Source organism: Chiloscyllium punctatum, chromosome 39 (assembly GCF_047496795.1).
Source record: "Chiloscyllium punctatum isolate Juve2018m chromosome 39, sChiPun1.3, whole genome shotgun sequence".
NCBI classification, from domain to species: Eukaryota; Metazoa; Chordata; class Chondrichthyes; order Orectolobiformes; family Hemiscylliidae; genus Chiloscyllium; species Chiloscyllium punctatum.
The window spans coordinates 7,408,170-7,426,656 of record NC_092777.1 but is presented as its reverse complement, the minus strand read 5'-3'; the positions used below and the strand labels follow the sequence as shown (position 1 = coordinate 7,426,656).

Genomic DNA, 18,487 nt, shown 5'->3' with positions numbered 1-18,487 from the left:
AAGAAAATCAAAAAAGGAGCACAAGTGCCTGTACCCAATATATACATGGTCCACAGCATCACAGAACAAGCAGTTGGGCTGGGAATCCGTTAAATCACTGCAATCTGCAGTTGCAGGGGACTGCCATGTGCAACACCCTCCACCCCAGATTCCTGAGAGAAAAGGGGAGGACTCCCACGTAGAGAGCCCTCCACTGGGGATCCCCACTGCCTGGTGGCAAATGGGCATGCTGAGGTGTGTCCAGGCCGTGGATAAGGGAAAAGAGTGAACAGTGTGCAGCAGCAGTCAATACAGTTTTGTGTCCCTAAAAGGGGTATTCCTTTTTTATTGAGGACTGATTTCCAATTTTTTTTTTCTATTTTAGAATCTCTGATACTCCTGTTGTTTTTTTCCCTCTTTCTTTCCCCCACACTCCAGCCTAACTGCGGTAGTGCTTATTTTTTTCCCCAGCACCCATGGTGTGTGTGTGTGTAGGTGTGAGACACAGTGAGAGACACAAAGTGCACGAATCTTTATTCAATTTTCCACCACCAGGAAGATAGGAAAAACACCCGAATGGCCAGTGACAAGCACCGCCCTTCACACCAAAGGGCAATGCTGTGTGATCAAAACAGTGAAGGGGAGGGTAGGGACTAAATCAAAATAGAGTTGGAGGGGGAAATAATGCACTCCACTCCCTGCGGCGCCCACCTCTCCCTGAATGACTCCAGGGCGTTGGTGGACACCGCGTGCTCCTTCTCCAAGGACACCCGGGCTCTAACGTAACCACGGAAGAGGGGCAGGCAGTCGGCCCTAACAACCCCCTCCACGGCCCGCTGCCTGAACCTGTTGATGGCCAGTTTGGCCAGGCCCAGGAGCAGACCCACGAGGAGATCTTCAGACCTGGCCTCCCTCCTCCGTACCAGTTGCCCGAAGATCAGGAGCGTGGGACTGAAGTGCAATCAAAAGCAGAGGAGGAGGTCTTTAAGAAAATCAAAAAGGGATTGCAAACGCCCACACCCAATATACACGTGGTCCACGGACTCCATAGCGCCACAGAACAAGCAGTTGGGCTGGGAGTCCGTGAACCACCGCAATCTGCGGTTGCAGGGGACCGCTGCGTGCAGTACCCTCCACCCCAGATCCCCAAGAGAAAGGGGGAAGGACTCCCACGTAGAGAGCCCTCCACTGGGGATCCCCACTGCCCAGTGGCAAATGGGCACGCCAAGGCGTGTCCAGGCCATAGATAAGGGAGAAGAGTGAACAGTGTGCAGCAGCAGTCAATAGAGGGCCCACCGTTTTTTTTTTATTCTTTTTTTTCTTTTATTTTCTTTCCTTTTTTTAAACCCCCACACTACCGCCAACTGCGGTAGTGCTTATTTTCCCCCAGCACCCATGGTGTGTGTGTGCAGATGTGAGACACAGTGAAAGACACAAAGTGCACGAATCTTTATTCGATTTCCACCACTCGCAAGATAGGAAAAACACCCGAGTGGCCAGTGACAAGCAGTGCCCTTCACATCAAAGGGCAATGCTGTGTGATCAAAACAGTGAAGGGGAGGGTAGGGACTAAATCAAAATAGAGTTGGAGGGGGAAATAATGCACTCCACTCCCTGCAGCGCCCACCTCTCCCTGAATGACTCCAGGGTGTTGGTGGACACCGCGTGCTCCTTCTCCAAGGACACCCGGGCTCTAACGTAACCACGGAAGAGGGGCAGGCAGTCGGCCCTAACAACCCCCTCCACGGCCCGCTGCCTGGACCTGTTGATGGCCAGTTTGGCCAGGCCCAGGAGCAGACCCACGAGGAGGTCCTCGGACCTGCCCTCCCTCCTCCGTACCGGGTGCCCGAAGATCAGGAGCGTGGGACTGAAGTGCAGCCAGAAACAGAGGAGAAGGTTTCTGAGAAAATCAAAAAGGGAGTGCAAACGCCCACACCCAATATATACATAGTCCACGGACTCCACAGCGCCACAGAACAAGCAGTTGGGCTGGGAGTCCGTGAACCACCGCAACCTGTGGTTGCAGGGGACTGCTGCGTGCAGCACCCTCCACCCCAGATCCCCGAGAGAAAGGGGGAGGACTCCCACGTAGAGAGCCCTCCACTGGGGATCCCCACTGGCCGGTGGCAAATGGGCACGCCAAGGCGTGTCCGGACGGTGGATGAGGGAGAAGAGGTGGACGGTGTGCAGCAGCAGTCGATACAGGGCCTTCCTTTTTATGTCCCTGAAAGCAACAAAATTAAAATTCCGGAGGCGGCTCAGGTTGTGGGGCACAGGCTCCCGCAGGAAGTACGGGACCTTGGGGCCAATGTGAAATTCCGTCCGGGCCGGGGTGAGCGCGGACGGGATCCCACCGCACACCTGAGCGTCCAACTGGTGCACTACGTTGGGTCCGAGCACCGCTGTTTTAAGGCATCGGATGGCGGTGGCCACGTACCGGACGTCTACCGCTGCCCTGCTCGCTATGTCCTGCGGCAGCGTCCAGCCCAGGCCCCCGGCACCCAGCACGTCCCCGACCCTGGTCGCCCTCGCCGCCACTGCCCTCCCCTCCGACAGCCACTCGAACCCGCGAGTACGGAGGTTCGGATTCCTGAGCAACGGCTCCCTGACGACAGCCGCTACTCCAGCCGGAGGGTAGGCGCGACGAGATTCGACCATGTTCCAGACAGTGATCAGGTCCTGGTAAAAGACAGGCAGCACCTTGAGGGTGACATCCAAACCGTCGCAGTCGACGACCAAGAGCTGCGTGTCGTAATTGAGGTTACGCACCTGGCGGAAAAAATACGTCGCCAGGGCGCACCACCTCGGAGGAGGCTCGACGTAAAGGTATCGCCGCAAGGTCTGAAGGCGGAACGTCACGACCTGGGTGCGGACGCACACCAGCGACTGACCGCCCTCCTCAATAGGGAGACTCAGAACCTGCGTGGCGACCCAGTGCATCTTTTTGTCCCAGAAGAAGTCGACCAACGTTCTCTGGATGTCAGCGACAAAGCCAGGAGGAGGGACCAAAGTGACCAGCCGGTACCACAGCATGGCGGACACCAGCTGGTTTATGACCAGCACTCGATTCCTGTAAGATAGCACTCGGAGCAGTCCTGTCCAGCGGCCTAGGCGAGCCGAGACTTTGGCCTCCAGCTCCTGCCAGTTGGCCGGCCCGGATTCCTCAGCGGGGCGGAGGTAGACCCCCAGGTAGAGGAGATGGGTGGTACTCCAGCTGAACCCCCGTAACTCCTCCGGCAGAGAGTCCACCCGCCACGGACCGACCAGTAGTCCGGAACATTTGGCCCAGTTGATCCTGGCGGAAGACGCCGCCGCGTACACAGCCTGGCACTCGCGCATCCTCCCCAGGTCAGCCGGGTCGGTGAAAGTGAGGAGCACGTCGTCGGCGTTGGCCGAGAGGACCACCCCCGTGCCCACGCCGCGCAGAACCAGCAACGACAACCTCCTCCGCAAGAGGCGCAGGAAAGGCTCCACGCACAGGTTTTACAGCTGGCCGGACAGGGGGCAGCCTTGACGCACTCCTCTCCTGAAGCGAAGGGCGCCGTCAGGGACCCGTTAACTTTAACCAGACACTCTGCGGCGGCGTACCAAAGTCGGATCCGGGCGACGAACCGCGTCCCGAACCCGAACGCCCGCAGAGTCCAGAGCAGGTACTCGTGATCGACACTGTCGAACGCCTTCTCCTGGTCGAGAGACAGGAAGGCGCTCGGCAGACCAGCCCGTCGACAGTAACGGATCAGGTCCCGGACCAGGTGGACGTTGTCGGGTATCCTCCGGCCCGGGACCGTGTAGGACTGGTCCGGGTGAATCATGTGGGCCAGCACGGAAGCCAGGCGAGAAGACAACACCCTGGCGAAGATTTTGTAGTCCGTGCTGAGGAGGGAGACCGGACGACAGTTCTTCAAAGAACGAAGGTCCCCCTTCTTCGGCAGCAGGACGATGACCGCCCTGCGCCAAGAAAGGGGCAGCTGTCCAGCGTTTAGACACTCCCCCAGGTCCTGTGCGTAGTTGTTCCCCAGGACGTCCCAGAACACCCTGAAGAACTCCACAGTCAGCCCGTCGAGCCCCAGGGTTTTGCCCCTCGAGAGTGTCGGTCAGCTCCTCTAAAGTGACGGGAGCGTCGAGCCTTCCAGCGTCCTCCGGGCTGAGCTGCGGCAGGTCCTCCCACAGAACTCTGCGAGCATCCTCGCTGGACGGATCCGGAGAGAACAGAGCCGTGTAATAGTTTCGGACGTGGGCCCTGATGCCCTCCGGATCAGAGACGAGGGACCAGTCGTCGGCCAGCAGCACAAGGAGCTGCTGACGGGTGCCACGCCTTTTTTCCAGCAAGTAGAAGAAGGGGGAGCCACGGTCCAGGTCCTGGAGGAGCTGGATCCGCGACCTCACGTACGCACCCCGAGCCCTGACGAGCTGCAGGTCCCGGAGCGCGGCCTTCTTCTCTTCGTACACCCCGCACAGGGCCGGGTCTGCGTCGGGCTGACCGAGGCGTGACTCCAGGTCGAGCATCTCCCTCTCCAACTCCACGATCCTGGATTTCCGCCTCTTGGTCGACCCCCTCGCGTACTCCTGACAGAAGACGCGGGCGTGAGCCTTGCCCACGTCCCACCATAGCCTCAGGGAGGGGAAGCTTCCCTGCTTCCTTCTCCAGCCGGCCCAGAAACGACAAAACGAGTCCCGGAACCGCTTGTCCTCCAGCAGCAGGTTGTTAAAGTGCCAGTACGCGGAGCCGAGCCTGGCGCCGAACGGAAGGAGTTCCGCCCACACCAGGTGATGATCCGTGCACGACACCTGCCACGTGGAGGCCTTCGGAAAACAGGAGGCGTACGCCCGCGAAACGTACAGGCGGTCGATTCTGGACGCTCCGACCCCAGGCCTCTCAAAGGTGAAGGCGATGGAGATTCCGCCAGACGGCCACCAGGTCGAAGGACTTGACCAAGTCCCCCAACCTCTTCCCCGACGCCCAGCCAGTGCGGGCACCGCCGTGGTCCCTGCCCTCGAGGACGCAGTTAAAATCTCCCCCGAGGACGATGCACTGGTTCTCGTCGATGGAAGCGAGATGAGCGAGGATAACACCTTCCTCCCCTCCGCCGCTCGACGACCCAGTAAAGGGTCCTTTGTCGTCACCCGCACCGCGGCCCTCGTGGTTGTTGAAGTCCTCCCCAGGGGCCAGTGGAGTCGAGGCAGCAGAAAGCCCTACTGTAGCCCCTGGGGGTTTTGGCAGGTCGGGCTGCGGTGCGGGATCATTGGGGGATACCGTGGGCCCGTCCCCTAGAGAGGGGCAGCGCCACCGGCGCGCTGCAGGAATATCTCTCTACTCCAAAGGCCAGCACCTCTTCCCCAGAGAGACAGGGGGGGATTTATGGGCCTTCCCCTCCCCGCACGCCATGGTGGTCATGGGTCCTGAGGCCCCTCCCCCCATCCTTTCCTGGAATACGATAGGCTGTGGGAAGACAGGGGGCGTGGCCAAGGTGGGGAGGGTCAGCCGTGTCACTTCCTGCCCCGCCCCTGGTTTATCAGGTGATGGTGGGCGGGGCAGGGGCCCAGTTCCCTCTCCGGGGCCCGGAGACACAGTCGCTGCAGGAGGTTGGGCAGCAGTGGTCCCCCCCAGGTTAGTGCCAGGGTGTGGCGGGGCTCGGGCTCAGGGTCCCCCGGGCCAGGTGTTGCAGTGCCTGGGGCGGGCGTCGAAGCCCCAGGGGTTTCTCGATGGGGGTCGGGGGTAGATGTGGGGTCAGTGGGGTCCGGGTCAGGTGCGGGTTCGGGGGTCAGGGTTCCCGCGCCGGGGCGATGCTGGCACGGCCGCAGGGGCATTGTCGTGCTGGAGCGGGGCAGGTCGTGGGCTGGGTGTCGGGGAAGGGGATAGGGTGGTCTCCGCGTGGGCGGGCCTGACGCGTCGCGTTTTCCTGAGCGCCTTCCGGCCGGCTGGACGCTCACCCCCCTCCCTGCCGGAGGCTGGAGGATTGGAAGCCTCCGGCTCAGGCTCCGGTGCCGGGGCCTGCGGTGTTGACTTTGGGGGAGGGGGAGTGGGTGCGGCGGCACCACCGTCAGCCGTTGGCGAGGGCTGGGCGGCCTTCTGGGTGGGGCAGTTTTTTCTAATGTGCCCCACCTCGCGGCACAGGTGGCACCGCACGCCGTCCGCCATCCAGAAGGCGCGGTAGGCCAGGCAAATAAACACCTGGCGTCAGAAGGAGTAGATGTGCCGGAGGGCGGGGTCCTTGAGACCGAGCAGGAGCGGTTGGATCCCCGACCGGATCTCCCCCAAGGTGGTGAGGTGGGGGAGAAGGAGCTCGCTGGCAATGAAGGACGGGACATTGGAGATCACGACCCTCTGGGCCGTAACCTCCAGAGGGTCGGCGGGCAAATGTGTCCCGCCCACAGTGAGCCCCCTCTCCACAGCCATGTGGACCGCCTGCTCGATCTTTAGGAAAAACACAGCCTTCCCATACATCCGGGCTGCAGCGACGATGGCCAGTGGGCCGACCACACTAGCCATGGCCTTGCTGCAGGCCTCGATGGTCATGTTGGGGTGGGGATAGGCCTTGACCCCCAGGCGTTTAGTGAGGTGCCTGAAGGGGGTGTGGTTTGCAGCCGAGCCTAAGGCAGCGGCTACCCCGGCGTAGGTGCGGCTGGGCCCCACGACCCTCGGGCTCGCCATATTCTGCTGCTGGATGTTCTGGGGATGTGCCCAAGGCGAGTCCCAAGCAGTGACGGCGGAGACCTGCCTCAGGTGACAACAGCGGTGGAGGCAGGCCTCAGGCGAGTCCCAGGTGGGCCCTCTGTCGTAGCGGTGTGGGGCAGACCTGTTGGGGAGGGTCCCCAAGGCAAGTCCCAGGCAGCCCCAAAATTGAGTCCCAGGCAGCGGATGTGGAGGCAGGCCTCAGGCAGCAGCAGCAGTGGAGGCAGGCCTCTAGCAATTCCTGGGCAGTTCCTCGGTAGTATCAGTAGGGGGCAGGCCTGTTGGGGAGGGTCCCCAAGGCAAGTCCCAGGCAGCCCCAAAATCGAGTCCCAGGCAGCGGTGGTGGAAGGCAGGCCTCCGGCAAGTCCCGGGCAGTTCCTCCAGTCACAGCAGTGGTGGGGGGCAGGCCTGTTGGGGAGGATCCCCAAGGCAAGTCCCAGGCAGCGGTGGTGGAGACAGGCCTCAGGCAACAGCAGCAGCAGTGGTGGAGGTCCCGGGGAGGGGCCCCAGGGCGAGTCCCAGGCAGCGAAGGTGGAGGCAGGCCTCGGGCAGCAGCAGCAGTGGAGGCAGGCCTCTCCTCAGGCAACAGCAGCAGCAGTGGTGGAGGTCCTGGGGAGGGGCCCCAAGGCAAGTCCCAGGCAGCAGCAGTGAGGCAGGCCCCAAGCAGCAACAGGGAGAGTCCTTGCACATACACACACGTAGAGTCACAGTCACAAACTGATCCAATCTCCAAAGGGAAGGAAACACTCGAGTGGCCAGTCACAACTCCAGGGTGTTGGTGGACACCGCGTGCTCCTTCTCCAGGGACACCCGGGCTCTAACGTAACCCCGGAAGAGGGGCAGGCAGTCGGCCCTAACGACCCCCTCCACGGCCCGCTGCCTGGACCTGTTGATGGCCAGTTTGGCCAGGCCCAGGAGCAGACCCACGAGGAGGTCCTCGGACCTGCCCTCCCTCCTCCGTACCGGGTGCCCGAAGATCAGGAGCGTGGGACTGAAGTGCAGCCAGAAACAGAGGAGAAGGTTTCTGAGAAAATCAAAAAGGGAGTGCAAACGCCCACACCCAATATATACACACGGTCCACGGACTCCACAGCGCCACAGAACAAGCAGTTGGGCTGGGAGTCCGTGAACCACCGCAATCTGCGGTTGCAGGGGACTGTTGCGTGCAGCACCCTCCACCCCAGATCCCCGAGAGAAAGGGGGAGGACTCCCGCGTAGAGAGCCCTCCACTGGGGATCTCCACCGCCCGGTGGCAAATGGGCACGCCAAGGCGTGTCCAGGCCATGGATAAGGGAGAAGAGTGAACAGTGTGCAGCAGCAGTCAATAGAGGGCCCACCGTTTTATGTCCCTAAAAGGGATATTCCTTTTTTATTGAGGACTGATTTCTAAACTGGCTGATCTACACAGTCAATGTGTTACAGGTGTCATTAATTTCTCATTAGAGAACAGTTGTTTTACAGGCTAGTTACAGCCTCTGTGTTACTCTTTTCTTTTACTTTTGAGTAAAGTATAGTGCTGATTTTGTGGCAGGGCTTAGCCCCTTGCACTCTGGTTTTCTTTCTTTTTTTTTGCAGATGATTGGATTGAGGCCCTGTGAGATAATGCACCTTTCCAGATGAACTGTTTCTCTTTTGGTATGTCTTGCCCCTTGTGGGTAGACTAGGCCTCTGGAAAGACTGAACAGGTGTGTTGTGTGTGCGTGCTGGGAGGTAAGCATTTGCTACATCCTCTGTGAGTTAACTGCACCTTTTACAATGAACTGTATTCTTGTGAGTCGGCCTGGTTCTCTGTGGACAGACCAGGCCTCTATGGAGACTGAACACCTGTGTGCTATTGGGTGTGCATTTGCTGCCTTCAGGAGTGTACTTTGCACACTGGACCGGACTCTGTGTTCCTGGGAATGGATTCTGCATACTGAAGAGAACTGTTTATGGTAATGAACTCTGTATCTTGTTGGTAATTGACTCTGTCTTGTTGCTTGTTGGAGTTATCACCTGCACCGCCTTATATGTGCCCGGATCTGGCAGGCCTAACTTTGAGCTGGGAGGCTCATAAGTCATCTCGAAAGCTGTTACCCCAAGAGTCAGAGTGTGGCTAGGCCGTGCTGTACACTGGAAGATGGGTAGGCTGCCCCAATGCTGGTCACCCGACCACCAGAAGGTGGGTAGGCCATTCTGAACACTGTTGTCCCAAGAAGGGGTGATGGGGTGGACTGTCCTAGATGTGGTCGGCAGGTGTCAGGATGGACGTGGGGTGGGCTGTCTTTGAGTGGCCGGAAGGTGGGAGGGATGGGTGGTTTGGTGGGATGCTGGGGGGTTCTGTATTCTATGTGCTGTTTCTTATTTAATTGGACTGTCTTGTCTGTATTTGTTACTGTTACTGAAACTGGGATTTGAGGTTTGTCTTAATTTCCCTGAAAACTGGTTGAACGGTGGGGTTTGGAGTCTGGCTTGGCCATTCCTCTCCCCTGTAAATTGCTGTTTCTTGTATACGGCTGTTAATTTTAATTGTTGCTTGTAACTTGTACTGTTTAATAAAATATAAACAGGAAAGAAAAAGCAACAGGAGTGTTGCTAGGTTGCCAGGAGTGTCTGTGATATATGCAATGTTCTGTTCAGTTTATCAAACTGTATGTGATTGAGTTTACTGTTTCCTTTGTGATGTAAGGTGGGATTTGAGGTTTGTCCTTTTTTTTTCCCCTATGAATTGGTTGTACGGTGGGGTTTGGGGGTCTGGCTTTGCTGCCCCTTTCCCCTGTAAATTGCTGTTTCTTGTAAACTGCTGTTCATCATTAACTGTTTGTAGTTTGGACTGGTTAATAACATTTTAAAGAAATAGGAGTGTCAGACATCTTGACACACTGAGCTGGCTCTGCAGGAACTGGATCAGTGTCAAGAACTTTGTGTTAATAAAGGGTGACTTGGTGATGGGATACCGGTTCCTGTAGAGTTATTTCACTTATGTTTTTACCTATAGGAAGACCGTGAGGAAGGTCTTAGGTTACAGGAGGATATGAGCACATTGGGCAGATTAGTGGCAGATGGAACTGTGATAAGTGTGAGATGATGCACTTTGGAAGAAGTAACAAGTGAGTACTCAATCAATAGTAGGACAGAGTAATCTTGGGGTGATTGTCCACAAATCCCATCAGATGGCAGGGCAGGTTAATAGAATAGTTAAAGCGTATCCTGAATGCAGCCATATCAGTCAAGGCATAGATTTTCAGAGCAGGGAGTTTATGTTGGAGTTGTATAAGATTTTGGTTAGGCCACAGGTGGAGTACTGTGTGCACCACTCTTACAGGAAGGATGTGATTGCCCTGGAGGGAGTGCGAAGGAGATTCATCAGGTTGTTTTCTGTGATGGAGCAATTTCTCTATGAAGAGAGGATGGATATGTTGGGGTTGTTTTCTGCAGAACAAAGAAGGTGGATGGGGGATTTAATAGAGGTGTATAACATTGAGGGGCATGGATGGGGTGAATAGAAAGCAACTGTTCCCATGAGTCAAAAGGTCAATAATAAGGGACATAATTTTAAGATAAAAGACTGGAGGTTGATAAGGGATTTGAGGAGAAGGTTTTTCACTCTGAAGATGGCGGGGCTCTCGAATGCAATGCCTGGAAGGATATTTGAGGTGCCTAACCTCTCAACATTTAAAATGACTTAAGAAGAGCACTTAAAAGGTCATAATATTCAAGGCCTCAGGCTGAAAGTTGGAACTAGTGCTGATTTAACATAACTTTGGCAGGATAGTCTTAATAGAATCATAAAATCCCAACAGTGTGAAAACACACTGACCCTCCGAAGGGTAACCCACCCAGACACATTCCCATCCCTCTACATTTACCCCTTGCTAATGCACCTAACCCACACATCCCTGTACGCTATGGGCAATGTAGCATGGCCAATTCACCTGACCTGCATATCTTTGGACTGTGAGAGGAAACCAGAGCACCCAGAGGAAACCCACCCAGACACGAGGAAAATATGCAAACTCCACACAGACAGTCACCCAAGGCTGAAGTCAACTGGTGCTGAGGCAGTGCTAACCACTGAGCCACTGTGCCTCTATGTACATTGAGTCAGAGAGTCAGAGATGTACAGTGTGGAAACAGACCCTTCAGTCCAACTTGTCCATGCTGACCAGATATCCCAACCCAATCTAGTCCCACCTGCCAGCACCTGGCCCATATCCCTCCAAACCCTTCCTATTCATATACCCATCCAAATGCCTCTTAAATGTTACAATTGTACCAGCTTCCACCACTTCTTCTGGCAGCTCATTCCATACACGTACCACCCTCTACGTGAAAAAGTTGCCCCTTAGGTTTCTTTTTATATCTTCCCCTCTCACCCTAAACCTATGCCCTCTAGTTCTGGACTCCTGACCCCAGGGAAAGACTTTGCCTATTTACTCTATCCATGCTCCTCATAATTTTGTAAACCTCTATAAGGTCACCCCTTAGCCTTTGACGCTCCAGGGAAAACAGCCCCAGCCTGTTCAGCCTCTCCCTATAGCTCAAATCCTCCAACCCTGGCAACATCCTTGTAAATCTTTTCTGAACCCTTTCAAGTTTCACAACATCTTTCCGATAGGAAGGAGACCAGAATTGCACGCAATATTCCAACAGTGGCCTAACTAATGTCCTGTACAGCTGCAACATGACCTCCCAACTCCTGTACTCAATAGTTTGGCCAATAAAGGAAAGCATACCAAACTCCGCCTTCACTATCCAATCTACCTGCGACTCCACTTTCAAGGAGCTATGAACCTGTACTCCACGGTCACTTTGTTCAGCAACACTCCCCAGGATCTTACCATTAAGTGTATAAGTCCTGCTAAGGTTTGCTTTTCCAAAATGCAGCACCTCGCATTTATCTGAATTAAATTCCATCTGCCACTTCTCAGCCCATTGGCTCATCTGGTCCAGATCCTGTTGTAATCTGAGGTGTATGATTATAAATGTCAATTTTCAAACTGCCAGGGTGAAATTTGAATTCTTATTCATTAAATCAGTCCAGACCACTCCATTTATGAGGCATTGAAATTTGCACTTAGAGTGAGCAAATTTATTAGCTTTTACAGTTCCTTCCCAGCACAGGCTGGTCTGGAGAAGAGGCAGCAACTGAACATTCCTGGGAATTTTACAGCAAAGCAAATGGAAAATCATTTGGATTTGTAGCATCATTTTATGACATTCTCGTCAAGAAAATGACAAACCTTTCAGAATCCTCTGTCTATCTAACAGAAGTGTCTATTCCTTGTGTATGTTTAAGGCTGAGAGACAGATTCTTGATCAGTAGGGGAGTCGAAGGTTATGGGGAAAACACAGGAAAATGGATGTGAGCAATGTTGGATCAGCCATGATCCTATTGAAAGATGGAGCAGGCTTGAACAGCCTACTTCTGTTCCTACTTCATGTGGTCTCACTTGGTTGAAAAACTGAAGAGAAAAAAAGCTTTGAAAACAAATGGCCAAAGGCAAACAAACATTTCCAGACGTTGACAGGTTTGGTAACTGGAGTTGATTTTTTTTTCTTCTCCCCGATTTGTGGCATACAACAGTGCAATAAAATCAATCCCAGATCACAACAAAAAGAAACGTAGAATTAAAAACTCATTGTATCAGTCCTGCCAGGACACTGACTGACATTCTGCGACAGCCACTTCTTAAGGGCACATCCATATCGTTAATATGGTTTGCAATTGTAAATTAGCTACAGTCGTGCTCTCCCCCATTTCAGTAATGTAGTGTTTTATACACAATCAATCAGAAGGGGGGAAAAATTATAGAATACCTTTTGCAAGTTCAGGTTGTTCTTTATAGCTAATTATGTACTTTTTGAAGTGTCTGCATAATAGGAGATCTGCACTAATCATTGCTCTGATAAGTCAACATTTTGTATTTCAAGTATGCATCTCAATTCAATTAGGGAACAATTTTCGGTTCTTCACCTTGTTTCATACTTTGGTTGTTATGTTAGCATGTTGCCAAATGGTAGTTCATTAATTCTTATGGGAAATCCTAGATTTTCATTCTTTTGCTATTCATCATCAGATTTTACTGAAACGTATCTCCTATGAATAGCCAGGGTCCCCAAGAAATATGGCAGTCAACTTGCACACACTGTCTCAAAAAATAATTAGATAATGATTGGATAGTCAGACTAAGTGTACTCTGAAAATGCATGTTGGGACCTCTCAGAAGTTAGTCATAGTCCTAGAGAGGTACAGCAATGAAACAGACCCTTCGGTCCAACCCGTTCATGCTGGTCTGAGACATTCAGAAAGTTTAAATTTCAATGGGCAATTATCCAGCGTTTGGAAACTTCAGTAAAAGTACCTAACTCTAAAATGGATTTCAATTTACTACCTGAAGTTAACCAGGAAATATTAGAGGGATTAAAACTTGTTCTAATCCCTGGCTACGCATAAAACTGATCCCCTCCTAGACTCGCTCACATTGACCCCCACAATAATATGCCTTCTAAATACCTAAATCACTCCACTCTGGTACCTAACTGATTTCCAGCTGAACACATGACCATTATCTTGTGACAAACTCCTCATGGGCCCCATCACCCAAATACCACACTAATATCTTAACCATCAGGCACCCAACCCCTCACCCACTTACTTAAGGATTTACCTGCTTTCTTTAGCTGGCAAAAGGCTTTGGGATGTCTAAAGGACAGTGTTGACTGACTTATTAGAATGTGACTTGGAGGTGCCAATATTGGACTGGGATGGACAAAGTTAAAGATCACATCACACGGGTTATAGTCCAATTGGTTTATTTGGAGGCACTAGCTTTCAAAATGCTGCTGCTTCATTAGTGGGTTGTCAACCACCTGATGAAGGAGCAGTGCTTCGAAATAGAGTGTTTCCAAATTAACCTGTTGGACTATAACCTGCTGTTGTGTGATTTTTAACTGATTAGAATGTAGCAGCTATTGCTGTAAAAAAGGAATGTGCTTTTTTAAAAGATTCCCTCCCATTCTGCTTAAATTCTCTGCTGGACTACATCTGTTGGGATGGATCCTGCAACCGAGGTCAAGCCTGAAAATTCCTGGTAAAATAAGTAGACAACTTATTTTCTGATCTTGGTTGTAAATTCTAAGATTTGGAAATAAGGATAAGGAATGCATTGATTCCCAGTGTCAGACACAGAATAATCTCCCACTGTGTAATTTTTTTACTTCATTTAGATCTAGTAAAGAAATTGCTAGCTGTACAGTTTCTGGTTACACATAGGGAGTACTCACTCAACACTGAACTTTGCTTTATTTTACAAGATATAGCTAGGTACAGCAACTGTGACCATGCTGGAACATGGACAATTACAGCTCACTGATGGGCTTGTGCAGCCAGAAAAATATAGTTCTCTTCCAGTTTGATCCCAGGGAATGCATCATTCAGATCCTCAGTGGCCATGTTGTGAACCGGAATCACGGTTTTGAACTTGATCTGGTGTCACCAGATCATGCTTTTTCATTTCTTCAGCTGGAAAACAGCAAGTTAGCAGAACAAATGAGAAAATGTATATGTTCCACTTTCCTGATAACTAAATAGTACAGGTCTGTCCTCTGGGAATCCATACCCACTCACCTCTTCAACATAAAGCCTCCTTTTAAACCTTAACAAACTCTTCACGTTGTATTTAGAGTCCTGGACTCGAAGCTGCATTCTGGCTGTGCATTATAAGTACAATATGGACATGTCATTGTGGTCAGAAACAAGAATGGGATTAAAACATTGTGGAATTATCCCCTCCCTGGAGTAGCATGAGCAATAGCAAAAAATTTAGGAAAATACAGCGAGAACCAAAAGAAAAAAAAATCTCAACATCCAGAAGAATATTTGCAATTTTCCCCTCAAGCCTTAAATGGTAACTTCAGAACCTTGCCATTGACAGACAACTACCTTATTCTCTGTGCGTTTGTACCTCATTATAATTCACTCACTTTATCTATGATGTACCTCGTCCAATACTCCTCTGCTTCCCTGAGAAACCAGATTGCACAAATTCTTGATTAGTTAGTCAGAGCTGCTACTTGACAGCTGCAGTTAACCAAATGCTTGTCCCAGACCATAATGGAAATGCTTCTTCACAAAAATGTCCCTATATGCTACATAGCCACCATCCTCCTCCATCTATTGTACATGTGAGTTATCATTGGCAATGAACCTTCAGCACCACAGCTTCATGCCTACTAGAGAGCCAACTTACACATCAGTTCAGCCCTTCAACACTTTATTTTGGAGTTCAGGGACCCCGATGACTTGCATGCTTCTGCCAGATTCTTTATATGCAGATACACAGACAAACCTCATGTTTTCTTAAAACTTCACTTACTTTGTATCTACTTAGAGCTGCCAGCTTCTTTCTACTTGGTTTTGTTTTTCTTAGTGCACAGGTTGGCACTGACTTGCGAGCTGCCAGCTTTTGGGTGGCTGACATTGCTTTCTTAGTGCACTGATCTTCAGTTCTCAGTCACAGATTGCCAGCGTCTGTAGCTCACATTGACTTTTACTACAAAGGGAGAGGCAAGCAGCTTGTCTTCAGAACACTGAACAGTCAAGTGGATGGACATGCCAATGTTTGCCACTGCGTTACATCAAAATCACATCAGAAGCAATGCTGGTTGTTTACGTGGTAAACATACTGCTCGCACTTCGAATAAGTGGCCATATAAAAGTCAAAGGGGAGCAGTCCTCATTGGGGAGAAATGGTCAGTCAGAGTACCACCACAGTCAGTCAAGTGGTTTGTTCTCTTTCAGTCCAGGGACTACTACAGTATGAGGAACAATGTACTGGCAATCTGACATTTGGGAACAGTCAGTCCGACAGATCAAATACAACCAGTCCAGGGATTATAAAACAGTCAGTGTGCCTGTGGTGACATTAATCTAGGGGACAAGATCATGTGGTTAATTGAAACTGACCATAGAGTCAAAATAGGTGACTTTAATGTCAAGTCTACTCTAATGTTCACTAAGATCATAGTTGACCTCATAAACCTCAACTCCTCTTTCCTGGCTTCTACCCTTACTGATTAAAAATCTATATGGAACATATGATTTGGAGATGCCGGTGTTGGACTGGGGTGTACAACGTTAAAAATCTCACACAACAGGTTATAGTCCAACAGATTTAATTGGAAACACACTAGCTTTCGGAGCGACGCTCCTTCATCAGGTGATTGTGGAGGACTCGATCATAACACAGAATTTATAGCAAAAATTTGCAGTGTGATGTAACTGAAATTATACATTGAAAAATTGATTGTCTGTTAAGCCTTTCATCTGTTAGACTACAGTGATAGTTTCATTTCTTTCATGAGTAAATCACAAAACCCTTTTTTTTTAAAAAAGTTGCATTCTCAGGTTAGCTGTTAACAATGGTGATAGCTAGATAATATGTTGAAGGTGTTAGCGCCTTATGTTCTCTGTCTATGACCTGATTTTTTTAGATTAGAATCAATCTAAACGTGAGATAAGAGTTTTACATAAATTCATGCAGTTTTTGAGCTCTGAGGTCTACATGAATGTATGCAGTTCTTGAGCAAAGTGCAATGTAACTCTGCAAGTACAAATTCACCAAAATATGTGTGCATGTGGGTCTTTGTCTGTCTGTGTGTGTGTGTGTCTGTCTGGGGTGGGGGTTGTGAGTGTGAGAATGTGTGTGTGTGTGTGTAGTGAGTGCAGAGTGTCTTAAGTCTGTGAGGGGGTGCATGTCAGAGTGTGAGTGTGTGTGTCCATAGGGGTCTGTGTGTGTCTGTGTGTGTGTGTCCGCAATCTGACGCTGCAAGACGTGTCAGATTGCGGACATAGATACCACTATTACCCGTGGGGACACCTCCCACCTTGCACAAGGCAGGTACTCATGTGACTCAGCCAACATTATCTATCTTATACGTTGCAGGCAAGGATGCCCAGAGGCATGGTACATTGGAGAAACCCAGCAAAGGCTACGACAACGGATGAATGGGCACCGCACAACAATCAACAGACAGGAGGGATCCCTCCCAGTTGGGGAACACTTCAGTGGTCCAGGACATTCAGCCTTGGACCTTCGGGTGACCATCCTCCAAGGTGGACTTCGGGACAGGTAGCAGAGGAAAGTGGCCGAGCAGAGGCTGATAGCTAAGTTCGGTACCCATAGGGAGGGCCTCAACCAGGACCTTGGGTTCATGTCACATTACAGGTGATCGCCATTGCACTACACACACACTCCCACATACACACAGACGCAGGTACACACAGAAGCGCACACAGACACCCCCACACACCCCTATTGACACACACACTCCCATACTCACACGTGCACCCCCTCACAGACTTAAGATACTCTGCACTCAACTACACGCACACACACACATTCTCACACTCTCAACCCCCACCCCAGACAGACACACACACACACACACACACACACACACACACAGACCCACATGTAGAACTCTGAGCTCAAAAACTGCATGAATTCATGTAAAACTCTGTTATCTCACTTTTTAGATTAGAATCAATCTAAACATCAGGTCATAGACAGAACACAGGGGGCCAACACCTTCAACATATTGTCTAGCTATCACCATTGTTAACAGCTAACCCGAGAATGCAACTTTTAAAAAAAAAAGGATTTTGTGATTTACACATGAAAGAAGTGAAACTATCATGGTATTCTAACAGATGAAAGACTTAACAGACAATCAATTTTTCAATGTATAATTTCAGTTACATCACACTGCAAATTTTTGCTATAAGTTCTGTTACGATCGAGCCCTCCACAATCACCTGATGAAGGAGCGTCGCTCCGAAAGCTAGTGTGTTTCCAATTAAATCTGTTGGACTATAACCTGGTGTTGTGTGATTTTTAAATATGGAATATATTTATTGACCGAGTCGCTATACAGCTCTCTGCAACAAAGAATTCCACAGATTCACATTGATCTGCGAATCCACAGATTCATTACCCTCTGAAGGAAGAAACATTGAAACATGAAAAAAAAAGGTGCAGGACTAGGCCATTCGGCCCTTCATTCCTGCACTGCTATTCAATATGATCATGTAATCTCGTTATCCTATTCCCGCCCTCTCCCCATACCCTTTGATCCCATTTAGTCGCAAAGGCCACATCCAGCTCCCTCTTGAATATATCGAATAAACTGGCCCCAACAGCTTTCTGTGGGAGGGAAATCCACAGGTTCACAACAATCTGAGTGAAGGAGTTCTTCCTCATCTCAGTCCTGAATGGGCTACCTCTTCTTCTTAGAATGTGACACCTACTTCTGGACTTCCTCAATATCGGGAACAATATTTTTCCCAAATCTAGCCTCTCTAGTCCCATCAGGATTTTATGTTTCTATGAGATCCCCACCCACACCTCATTCTTCTTCAATCTAGTGAATACAAGCCTAGTCGATTTTAGTCGATCCAGTCTTTCATCATGTCAGTCCTGCCATCCCAGGAACGAGTCTGGTGAACTTTTACTGGACTCCCTCAATAGCAAGAATGTCCTTCCTCGGATAAGGAAACCAAAACTGCATACAATAGAAATTCCTCCTCATCTCTGTCTTAAACTCCGAATAAAGGATCAGATTTATGCTCTCTGGTCCTCGCCCCTCTCACAAAGGAAAACAACCTCTCTGCATCTACACTGTCAAATCCCTTGAGTCTTGGATGTTTTAATAAGGTTGTCTCTCATTATTCCAAATTCTAGTGAACCTACTCAACATTTGCCCTTGTCCTTCTCGATGAAAGTGGTTGTGGGTTTAGAAGATACTATCCAAGGATCTTTGGTGAATTTCTACAGTGCATCTTGTAGATAGCAG

General features: G+C 50.7%; 1 protein-coding gene across 1 annotated transcript in view; it reads right to left on the bottom strand.

Moving 5' to 3' along the window:
* Positions 1–13,920: 13,920 nt before the first annotated feature.
* LOC140463789 (WW domain-binding protein 2-like) overlaps positions 13,921–18,487 on the bottom strand; it is a 37,156-nt gene continuing 32,589 nt past the window's right edge. Inside the window, exon 5 of the mRNA XM_072558102.1 lies at positions 13,921–14,156. Coding sequence (XP_072414203.1) covers positions 14,077–14,156 — 80 coding nt within the window. The 3' untranslated portion in view covers positions 13,921–14,076. The remainder of the gene's footprint in view (positions 14,157–18,487) is intronic.